Source organism: Jaculus jaculus, chromosome 1 (genome assembly GCF_020740685.1).
Source record: "Jaculus jaculus isolate mJacJac1 chromosome 1, mJacJac1.mat.Y.cur, whole genome shotgun sequence".
Lineage (NCBI taxonomy): Eukaryota > Metazoa > Chordata > Mammalia > Rodentia > Dipodidae > Jaculus > Jaculus jaculus.
In genome coordinates this window covers 326,516,173-326,527,866 of record NC_059102.1, presented here as the reverse complement: position 1 = coordinate 326,527,866, position 11,694 = coordinate 326,516,173, and the positions used below count along the sequence as shown (strand labels likewise).

Sequence of the window (11,694 nt, the reverse complement as noted above, 5' to 3'; positions counted from 1 at the left end):
AAGTAAGCATGAATGTTCATGGCCATCGAGAGTGTAACTCTGGTAGACATTCCATCCCCTTAGGCTGGAGCACAGCCTGTGTGATGTCTGATTGTGTGTGCCACCAGTGGGTCATTGCCGAGGTCAGGTGAAAATGAAATGTGGCTTCAAATCCTGGCTGTGTGCCTAGGTAAATTACTTCTCTTTGAGCAGTAGTTTCTCCTGCAAACTTCGACTCACCATTGTGATTTGAGTTGCTGTATGTATTTGCAGGACTAGTCTATGACATCCCCAAATTTATCTCATGAACTTAGCTGAAGGTTTAAGTTAAATTCTGAATAATTTCCATTTGAATTATTTTTATTTAGTTTATTTACTTGCATGCAGAGAGAGGAGACAGAGTGGGCACACCAGGGCCTCTATCCACTGCAAACAAACTCCACACATGTGCCCTCTTGTGCATCTGGCTTATGCGGTGTGGTGGTTTGATTCAGGTGTCCTCCATAAACTTAGGCGTTTTGAATGCTAGATTCCCAGCTGATGGAGAATTGGGAATTAACACCTCCTGGAGGCAGTGTATTATTGGGGGTGGGCTTATGGTATTATAGCCAGTTTTCCAATGCCAGTGTTTGGCACACTCTTCTATTTCTGTTTTCCACCTTAGGATGGCTCATGCCATCGTTTTCCCCTGCCTTCGTGGAGCTTCCCCCTCAAACCCATAAGCCAAAGTAAACCTCTTTTTCCCAAAAGCTGCTCTTGGTCTGATTTCTGCCAGCAGTGTGAACCTGACTGCACAAGGGGGCGCGTGTGTCTTTCCTCCACACTGCTGCACTGTAATAGAGCCTCACACAGACAGTACACACCCAGTCTCATGCTTAAAGAGCAGCGAGAGAATGCTCTATCAAGGTTCCCCTGTGGAGATGAGATTCTGCACTCTCCCAACCTGGCCAGGCTGTAAGGTTTTTGCCCACATACGAATGAATGTTCTGACATACATAAATCTGGTTACAGTCAAGACTTGAATTGGGTCCTGGGAAGATAGCTCAGCTGAGAGCTTGCTGTGCAAGAATAAGGACCCGACTTTGGATCCCCAGCACCTATTGTAAAAACCAGGTTGCTGTGGCGCACGTGTGTAATCTCAGGTGGAGACGGGTAATTTCCCCAGAACTTGCTGGCTAGCTACTCAAACCAAATGGGTGAGCTCCAGGTCCAATGGGAGATGCAGGCGGAAGGAATTGAGTGACTGGGAAAGATATCCAGTGTCCACCTCTGACCTTCACGTGCACCTGCACACACACTCATAAACATGTGCGTGCCTCACACACACAAAAATAAAGTGCTTTGGTATGGAAATGTAGTTTTTATTCATTCTTCTCACACAGCAGAGCTACCTGTCTACTGATCCAGTGACTAGGTGGTTTCTTTGTTGGTAAATACACTGATGTCAAAAAGTTTGTTGATAAGCCAGTAGTTGTCAAAATACTTGATCTTTGAGGTGTTTGGTAAACTGGGCATTCAAAAGTATTGAGTTCTGAATTTGTCTGGTTAGAGGAACTGGGAATTTCAGTAGAAATCTAAAAGAAAAAAATTTCTAGTCAAATTGCATAGTTAAAAGAACAGTTTACATTTGCCATGGGTTTGGGGAAGTTCTTATGAATTACATATATATATCTGCTATATATATTAGATATATTTAATGTGGGCTGGAGGGATGGCTTAGCAGTTAAGGCAATTTGCCTGCAAAGCCAAAGGACTCAGGTTTGATTCTCCAGGACTCACGTTAGCCAGATGCACAAGGGGGCACATGCATCTGGAGTTCATTTGCAGTGGCTGGAGGCCCTGGTGTGCCCATTCTCTCCCCCTCCCTCTGTCAAATAGATAGTCTAATATATATATTTAATGTTAATGTATCTGCATTTCAAAAGTTAATTAAAAATATTTTTGGGGGGTTCTAAACAGAGTTTCAGTATATGTGCTGCCAAAGCAAGCACTAAAATTTTTTAAAGTTCACTTTTATTTGAGACAGAGAATGAGTGTGCCAGGGCTCTCTAGCCACTGCAAATGAACACAGGCACCACCTTGTGCAGCTGGCTTACGTGGGACCTGGAGAATCGAACCTGGGTTCTTAGGCTTTGCAGGCAAGTGCCTTAACCACTAAGCCATCTCTCCTGCTCTCAAAAGTTAATTTTGAAGTACTTAACATGATGACTTTCCAGGTCCTATTCCTGAGAAGTAACAAGGGGCCTCAGTTGCAGGATCTGTTTTAGGTGTCAGCAGTATGGGGCTATTTTGTTTAAAGCATGTCAACAGACGTCCCTCTGGGGATCCACTGACAGTGGAGACTAGGGATGGTGGATGCCCCTGAGGGAGACGCGAAGTTTAGGACTTTGTGAGAAAGTTGGTTGCTTACCTCTGTTGGCAAAAAGTATATGTCGGGAAAGTCACAGCAGATGTCACGAGGCAGCGAGTCTGCCAGTCCTTGCTGCTCGTGGTCCCATCGAGCTCCCTCCAGGAATAAACCAAAAATGTAGACTCCTGAGCCAGAGGAGCTGGATCCCTGAGATGGAAGAGAGGAAGGTCAGTTGGTCATCAAGCAAGGCACTTCCTTTAGGAGCCATGGGCCTCGCACTGATGACTTTGCAGACTTTGTATTACGGTGGCCTTGAGTTGATGAGCATTTTTATTTTTTTTGAAATATTTTTTATTATTTACTTATTTGACAAGGAGAAAGAGGGAGGGAGAGAGAATGGACACACCAGGGCCTCCAGCCACTGCAAATGAACTCCAGACGCATGCGCCCCTTGTGCATCTGGTTAATGTGGGTCCTGGGGAATCGAACCTGAGTCCTTTGGATTTGCAGGCAAACGCCTTAACCACTAAGCCATCCCTCCAGCCCGACAAGCATTTTTAAACAGACCCCAAACTTTGAAAGCATCAACTGGTAGCAATTTCTTAGTAGAGCAAGAGTAGCTATGGAAGGAATCAGCATTCTGTGCTCCAACTTAGTCACCTGCCTCTCCATCGGGGCTTCATTACCTAGGAAGCTCTGAAAATAGGAAACAGGCTGGGAAGTATCCTACCTTTAAAACAGCTTATTTGCACATATGTGTGTGGGTGTCCCAGGGTCTTGCTGTTGCAAACCAATGCCTGTCCTGCTCTATGTGGGCAGCTGGAGAATTGAATCCAGACTGACGAGCTTTGCAAGCACAGGCTTTTTAAATTATTTATTTATTTGACAGAGAAAGAGAGAAGGGCTGCCATTGCAGACGAACTCCAGATGTGTGCGCCCCCTTGTGCATCTGGCTAACATGGGTCCTGGGGAATCAAACCTGGATCCTTTGGCTTTGCAGGCAAAGGCCTTAACCGCTAAGCCATCCCTCCAGCCCAAGCACAGGCTTTTAACCACTGAATTATCTCCCAGCCCCTACTTCCTGTCTGATACAAATGAAATAAGTCATTAGCTTTGAATAATGAGTTAAGTAACTTTCTGATGAACTCAGGAAGAAAACGCAATTGCCAGCAGCTCCAACCACAGGAATGTCCTAGGCTGTCGCTCACCTCAGAGCAGAGCATCTAGATGGATGAGCACCACACTGTCTAAAAGCAGGTCCCTGAAGAGGAGGGATGGGCACAGCTGACCTGGGTGTGCTCATTGTTACGGAGTTGCAGATCATGAACAGATGATGCAGCGCCTTGCGACATTTCCTGGGCTGTTTACTCTGAGATGTGGCCATGCCCTGAGTTGCAAACTAAAGTCATAGAAAGCACTTGGAATTTTGGCTGCCTTCTAAGAGCCTTCCTGGGAATTGTTTTGCAGCTTCTAGGTGAATGTCAGGGTGCACACATATTGTCCTCCCACAGAAATCACGAGGTCATCTGAACACTGACTATGCCTCCATTGTATTTGTGTAACTTGGCCTTTAAAAAAATATTTACTTATTTGCAAGCAGAGAGGAGAGAGAATGGGCATACCAGGTCCTTCAGCCACTGCAAACCAACTCCAGGTGCACATGTCACTTTGTGCATCTGGCTTTTTATGGGTACTGGGATGTCGAACCTGGATTGTTAGGCTTTGTAGGCAAGAGTCTTAATCGCTGAGCCATTTCTCCAGCACTGACTTGATTTTTTTAAAAAGATGGTCTTGGGCTGGGCTGACCACTTAGTAAAGCCTAACAATCTGGGTTCAGCTCCTCAGGACCCACATAAAACCAGATGCACAAAGTGGCACATATATCTGGATTTTGTTTGTAGCGTCTGGAGGCCCTAGCATGCTCATTCTCTCTCTCTCTCCTTTCTTTAAATTAAATTAAATTAAATTAAAAGATGGTTCCATGTAACTCACACTGGCCTCAAAAATTGCAATGCACTTGAGGATGACCTTGAACTGATCTTCCTGCCTCCACCTTCTACCTCCCAAGTTCCAAGTGTTACCATGCATGGCAGGACTTAACCGTGGGATACATGGATCTTTTTTCTGAAGAACACAGTTTGCAAGTAATCTGTAAACAGACCATTTGGAATGGTTTAAGTCGCTGAAGAAGCACTTAAGGTGAATTTACCCAGAGTTGGGGGCAGTTCTTTGTGTAAAGCAGAAAAACCTGAGAACATCTGAGGTGGATGGAGACAAAAATTACAACTGGGCTTGCAGCGCCCTCCTCTCCCCGTCTGAGGCACAAGGAAGGCTCCTGTGGTTCTCTCCCCACACAGGGAGTCTGAAGACAGCGGAGGACATGCAGACTGTAGAACGAGCTCGCCTTGGGTTCAAGGCCACCTGAGCTCTTTGAACCTTAGTTTCTGACCTGTCAAATGGGGATAGTGTCTGCGGAGGGCAAAGAGCTGAGCACAGCATCTGGCACAGAAACTTCCCGGAGATGCTGGTAGGTGGCACCAGTGCCACCTTCAGCGAGTGGATTCATCCTCTCTAGCACCAGCCTGAGTTTGCTCATCTTTCAGTTTGTTGACAGGTAGTGCAGCTTTGCAGACCTTTTCAAGTGAGTGAATACGCACTTGAATAAACCTCAGGTTTAAATAGATAAGAATTTTTACATTTCTTCCACTTCAGTATTCTTGCCAAGTGGCCACTTCGGTTTTCCTAAACAAGCCTCCAGTCTACAGAAGGACACTCCACTGTCACTGGCCCTGTGGGCTTAGGGACGCTCTCTAGTGTGATTGAGTCACCCTGGAGCTCCCACACCTTGGAGTTCTGCCTGCCACCTCTTTCAATATTTCTTTTCTAATATATATGTGTGTGTGTGTGTGTGTGTGTGTGTGTGTGTGTGTATTTGTACATATATATAAATGGATATGGTTTGTTTTGTTTTCTTTTTTTTTAATTTTATTTATTTATTTGAGAGTGACAGACACAGAGAGAAGGACAGATAGAGGGAGAGAGAGAGAATGGGCGCGCCAGGGCTTCCAGCCTCTGCAAACGAACTCCAGACGCATGTGCCCCCTTGTGCATCTGGCTAACATGGGACCTGGGGAACTGAGCCTCGAACCGGGGTCCTTAGGCTTCACAGGCAAGCGTTTAACCGCTAAGCCACCTCTCCAGCCCTTGTTTTGTTTTCTTGAGGTAGGGTCTCACTCTAGCTCAGGCCTACCTGGAGTTCACTATGGAGTCTCAGGGTAGCCTCAAACTCATGGCGATCTTCCTACCTCTGCCTCCTGAGTGCTGGGGTTAAAGGTGTGTGCCGCTATGCCTGGCTTTTTCAAAATATTTTATTTATTTGTGAGAGAATAGGTGTGCCAGGGCCTCCAGCCACTGCAAACAAACTCCAGATGCATGCAATATCTTGTGCATCTGGCTTACATGGGCCCTGGAGAATTGATCCTCAGTCCTTTGTCTTTGCGGGCAAACAGCTTACCCTCTAAGCCATCTCTCCAGCCCCACATTTCACTTGTTAAACAACCAATAAGGTTTTAGCAGCTTGTAGTATCTGTGCATGTCAATTTAGAAATTATTGTTATGGCTTTATGTGAGTTCTGGGGAATTGAACTTGGATCCTTAGGCTTCGCAGACAAGCACCTTAACTGCTAAACCATATCTCCAGCCCTTTTGATATTTTTATTACTTTTATTCCTCTACCTTAGGATGAGGGTCTCTAGTCCTGCCCTATGGAAGTGTCTAACCTAAGCACTTCAGATGTTCTCAGAAACGCGTGTGAGCGCCCTCTGCTGGTGTGGGGAAGCTCTGGATGGAGCAACAAACAGCAGGGTATCAGCTTCCTTCCTCACTCAAGTCCTGGAACACATAGTGTTAAAGCTATTCCCAAAGTCCCAGAAATTATGATCTCCCTAGCACAATAACAGAATACACACAGAATTAGACTGAGGAAACTACAAGCCAAAATACCCCTCCACAAAGATATTTCATGCTAACTTCAAAATGACTGTTGCAAAAACCACTTGAATATAGGGCTGGAGAGATGGATCAGTGGCTCAGGTGCCTGCCTACAAAGCCTGATGACCCAGATTTGATTCCCAAATACCCACATAAGGCCAGAAGCATGAAGTGGAACATTCACCAAGTTCGTTTGCAGCGGCTGGAGGCCCGGAGGCACCCTTTCTCTCTCCTTGCAAAATAAAAATAAAAAAGTATTTTTAAAAATTCTTTAATAAAACTTTAAAGGGCTGGGGAAGTTGCTCAGCAGTTAAAAGTACTTGCTTGGAAAGCCTGCTGGCCTGGGCTCAATTCCCCAGTACCCACATAAAGCTAGATATACAAGGTGGCACTTATATCTGGAGTTGGTTTGCAGTGGCAGGAGGCCCTGGCCATGCCCATACTCTGTCTCCTCATAAATAAATAAAAATATTTTAAAAACATTACAATTGGGGCTGGAGAGATGGTTTAGTGGTTAAGGCGCTTGCCTGAAAAGCCAAAGGACCTCCGTCGATTCCCCAGGACCCATGTAAGCCAGATGCACAAGGGGCCTCACCCATCTAGAGTTCGTTTGCAGTGACTAGAGGCCCTGGCATGCCCATTTTTTCTCTCTCTCTCTCTCTCTGCCTATTTCTGTATCTTTCTCTCAAAATAAATAAAATATTCAAAAATTTACTATTAAGATTCTTCAACCATAGGAAACTTTTGAATATAATTGATCATATCAATAAAGGCAAGAAGTTATGTGGTTCTATCCATAGATGCTGGAGAGGTTGTCCATTATATTTAGCTGCTTCCTCATAAAATGTTTTAACTCAAGAATCATTGACACTCTCTAGATGGATCTATCCATGTGATCTACTATGGTAACAGGAGAGGATAAAAGTACCTGTCTCAATAGATGCAGGGAAGATATTTAATACTGCTTATGACAGAAAAACAATGAACCCTCTGCAAACAGGACGAGGAGAGAACCTCTAATCTACAACAGCCCTGTAATTGATAGAATGCTTCATGAAGGGTGCTCACTGCTGGTCCTTGGGTTTTAGGAAGAAGACTGAGGAACAGAATAGATGTTTTACATTCAACTGGAGAAATAAAGTTTGAAACATTTAAAAACTGGCCATCACAATAGTGCAAAGATGCCATTTTTCTTTATTTTAAATTTTATTATTATTGTTATTATTTATTTATTTTGATTTTTTGAGGTAAAGCCTCATTTTAGCCCAGGCTGGACTAGAATTCACTATATAGTCTCAGGTTGGCCTAGAACTCATGGCGATCTTCCTATCTCTGCTTCCTGAGTGCTGGGATTAAAGGCGTGCGCCACCACGCCCGGCTTTAAATCTTGTTTTTAATTAAATTAATTAATTAATTATCAGAGAGAGACAGAGAGAATGAAAATGGACACACCAGGGCCTCTAGCCACCACAAACGAACTCCAGATGCATGTACCACCATGTAAAACTGGCTTATGTGGGTTCTGGGGAGTCAAACCTGGATCCTTAGGCTTCTCAGGCAAGCACCTCAATCAGTAAGTCATCTCTCCAGTCCCCTCCTTCTTTTTGAGGTAGAGTCTCACTCTAGTCCAGGCTGACCTAGAATTCACTATGTAGTCTCAGGGTGCCCTCGAACTCATGGCAATCCTCCTACCTCTTGCCTCCCAAGTGCCAAGATTAAAGGCATGTACCACCATGCCTGGCTTCTAAAAAATTATATATATTTTAACACTTTATTTATTTATGAGAGAGAGAATGAGAGAATGAATAGTGCATGCCAGGGCCTCTAGCTACTGCAAACAAAGTCCAGACGCGTGGGCCCCCTTGTGCATCTGGCTTACATGGGTACTGGGGAATTGAACCTGGGTCCTTAGACTTCACAGGCAAATGCCTTATCCACTAAGCCATCTCTCCAGCCCCCTAAATTATTATTTTTAAAAATTTATTTATTTAAGAGAGAGAGAGGGGGGCAAATGAAAGAGAATGAGTGTGCCAGGGCCTCTAGCCACTGCAAATAAACTCCAGACACATGTGCCACCTTGTGCATCTGGCTTACATAGGTACTGGGGAATTGAACCTGGGTCCTTAGGCTTCACAGGCAAGTCCCTTAACTTCTAAGTCATCTCTCCAGCCCAAGATGCCATTCGTCCACAAATCAAGACAACCTTGAAGAAGTGCCAAGCTGGAGGCCTCCACACCAGCCAGTAAGACTTGCTGCAATGCTGCAGTAGGTAAATGGAGCGCTGCACACAGAGACGGGACAGTTAGCAGAGCCACCGAGGCTCTACAAACAAGCCCAGGCACACACAGCCAAAGTGCGTGGGAAGCACAGCTATTTTGATATGGAAAGAAATACGCTGTGTTGGGTGCCCTACGGACAGAAAGAATGCAGAGCCCATCTCAGACCAATGCAGGACCCGATGGGCCTCCAAGCAGCCCAGCTTCAGAGATAGCACCAGAGAGGATGCGCTCACCCTGGTGAGGCAACAACAATAACAAAAAACCCCAGGGCATAAAAAGCTTTGACTAAAAGAAGCCAGGAGCCCTGCACTGTACCTCACAACAGAGAACTTCCATCAACAAATGACACCGCTAAGAGAGTGAAGAGGAAGGTCACATACTGGAGAAAGATGACTTCAGTGTGTTAACCGGCGACGGGTTCCTATAGTTCTGTAACATGAAGACAGAAAGCTGGATAAAAAGTGGTGGGAGGGCTGGAGAGATGGCTTAGCGGTTAAGCGCTTGCCTGTGAAGCCTAAGGACCCCGGTTCGAGGCTCGGTTCCCCAGGTCCCACGTTAGCCAGATGCACAAGGGGGCGCACGCGTCTGGAGTTCGTTTGCAGAGGCTGGAAGCCCTGGCGCGCCCATTCTCTCTCTCTCCCTCTACCTCTCTTTCTCTCTATGTCTGTCTCTCTCAAATTAAAAAAAAAAAAAAAATTAAAAAAAAAGTGGTGGGAAAGTCTCAGGAACTTCAAATCGCTTCCTTGAAGTTCTGTGAGTCATTTTAGTAAGTTACTCAACCCGAAATTGGCTCTGGGACCCCTGAGCCTGCAGTTACGTCTTGGGCACACTTAGTCTTCTTGGACTGTGTCCTTACTCTCAAATTTGGCTAACACCAGGTTAGGGGCTAATGACAAGGCTCAGGCTGTGGAGATTAAGAATCCTCACAGCAACAACAATTCTAATAAAATAATAAAGCAATTTTACTTTTTTTTTTTTTTTTGAGTTTTCGAGATAGGGTCTCACTCTAGCTCAGGCTGATCTGGAATTCACTATGAAGTCTCAGGGTGGCCTCGAACTCACAGCAATCCTCCTACCTCTGCCTCCCGAGTGCTGGGATTAAAGGCGTGCACCACCACGCCCGGCTAGAAAGCAATTTTAAATGTGAAGAAAAACTTAATGGATGACATAAAAGACATAACAATAATTTCTTAATTGACATGCACAGATACTACAAGCTGCTAAAACCTTAACTGGCTGTTTAAAAAGTGAAATGTGGGCTTGGAGAGATGGCTTAGAGGTTAAGGTGTTTGCCTGCAAAGTCAAAGGACCCAGGATAGATTCTCCAGGACCCACATAAGCCAGATGCACAAGGTGGCACATGTGTCTGGAGTTCATTTGCAGCGACTGGAGGCCCTGGTGTGCCCATTCTCTCTCTTACTCTCTGCCTCTCTTTCTCTCAAATAAATAAATAAAATTTAAAAACAGAAAAATAATAAAATTGTTAATGAATAGATAAATCAGTGAAATGTGAGCCAGGTGTGGTGGCACACACCTTTAATCCCAGCACTCTGGGAGGCAGAGGTCGGTGAATCACCGTGAGCTTGAGGTCACCCTGAGACAACAAAGTGAATTCCAGGTCAGCCTGAGCTACAGTGAGACCCTACCTTGAACCAACCCCCTTGCCCTCCCCCCCCAAAAAACAGTGAATGTGCTAATCTTTTTTCAACGTGGTAACACAGATTCGTAAAAGAGCCCTGGGCTCCATAGAGGAGCATGGCCTCTCGGGGTACAGTCTCCCCGAGAGTCAGGAGTCCTGGCTGAGCTCCAGGGTGAATGGCCTTCTGGGAGGTCCTGGACGCTGCCTGGACTTGTGTCCAGTGCCGGGCACATGGCCAGTGCTGAGTAAGGTTTGCCTGAGGGAATTGGGGACTCTTTCCACCCTTCTCCGCAACCCCGTACCTTGAAGGCTTTCTTGACCATGGTGAGCTTCTTCTCCAAAAACTTGGGGACGTCCTCCTCTACGTCGGCGTGCCCAGGAACCACTTGGTGGGTGAACGTGAGGGTGTCCACGGAGATTCCGTGAGATCGGCTGTAGTCCAGCAGCACCGCAGTGAGGAAGGCTTTGGAGAAAGGCACAGGCTCCGTGAGCCTCGGCGTGGATGCCCCAGGCAGATGCCAGGAGGGCCGCAGGGTGATGGGGGCGACTGGAGGCGGAAGGGGGGACCAGTCCCTCACCGGCCGCAGGCCTGCGCACAGGGCTGCTTCTGTAGGTTCCTTCCCACCCCGGTGCAAGGGGTGAAGCGGCTACAGATCCTGGACTGGTCACCGCACCTCGCCCTCTTGGCCACCAAGAGAGGACCCCGGTGAGCATACAACCCGGGGTGAGTGTGGCTGTCTCGGGCAGTGTCATGGAGAGGAAGCCCTGTTCCCTCTGGGGTTGAAAGTTGCTGAAAGCTATTTCACCCTTAACTGCAGCCCCGGCTAGAGGACGCGCGGAGCCGGAATCCAATGGGGACAAGGAAGGCCTTATGTGATGGCCATCTCAGCATCCGCCCGGCCCTCCAGCAGTCACAGGTTCAGCGTCCCGCGTCACCTCTTTGTGTCCTTGCCACTTTCTTTTTTTCTGATTTCTCGAGGTAGGGTCTCACTGTAGCCCAGGCTGACCTGGAATTCACTCTGCAGTCTCAGGGTGGCCTCGAACTCACGGAGATCCTCCTACCTCTGCTTTCCAAGTGCTGGGATTAAAGGCGTGCGCCACATGGAGGGAACGGATTCTGTCTTCTGAGCCCCTTACTCAACTCTCCTGCCTCACAGCCCGCACCCTACTGCAAGTACTGCCAGTGTTCTCCTGGAGACAGGTGAGTCTCCCTCGTGGCCAGGACCCAGCCAGAGCTTCTCTGGCCCCCACATCACTCTTCTTCCCACTGCGGCCATCGCCCATGACTTCTCTTGCTCTTGCTGCTGTTCCCTACAGCCTGTCCCACAGCCATCTTCCCAGCTTCAATGGGCAGTTTTCCTCTGTGGGCATTCGCTTCCCCCGAAGGTTGTGCTCTGTCTGTCTCACCTCTGGGTCCATGACTGACCTAACCTCCAGTAGAGATGTTATTCCCAGGC

The 11,694-nt window shown here is 46.8% G+C and overlaps 1 protein-coding gene across 1 annotated transcript in view; it reads right to left on the bottom strand.

The window, feature by feature from the left end:
- Positions 1-1,340: 1,340 nt before the first annotated feature.
- The window catches only part of Dnah14 (dynein axonemal heavy chain 14), a 278,677-nt gene continuing 268,323 nt past the window's right edge, over positions 1,341-11,694 (bottom strand). The window contains exons 84-86 of the mRNA XM_045144175.1: positions 10,540-10,700; positions 2,390-2,536; positions 1,341-1,553 (exon numbers count right to left, since the gene is read on the bottom strand). Coding sequence (XP_045000110.1) covers positions 1,341-1,553; positions 2,390-2,536; positions 10,540-10,700 — 521 coding nt within the window. The remainder of the gene's footprint in view (positions 1,554-2,389; positions 2,537-10,539; positions 10,701-11,694) is intronic.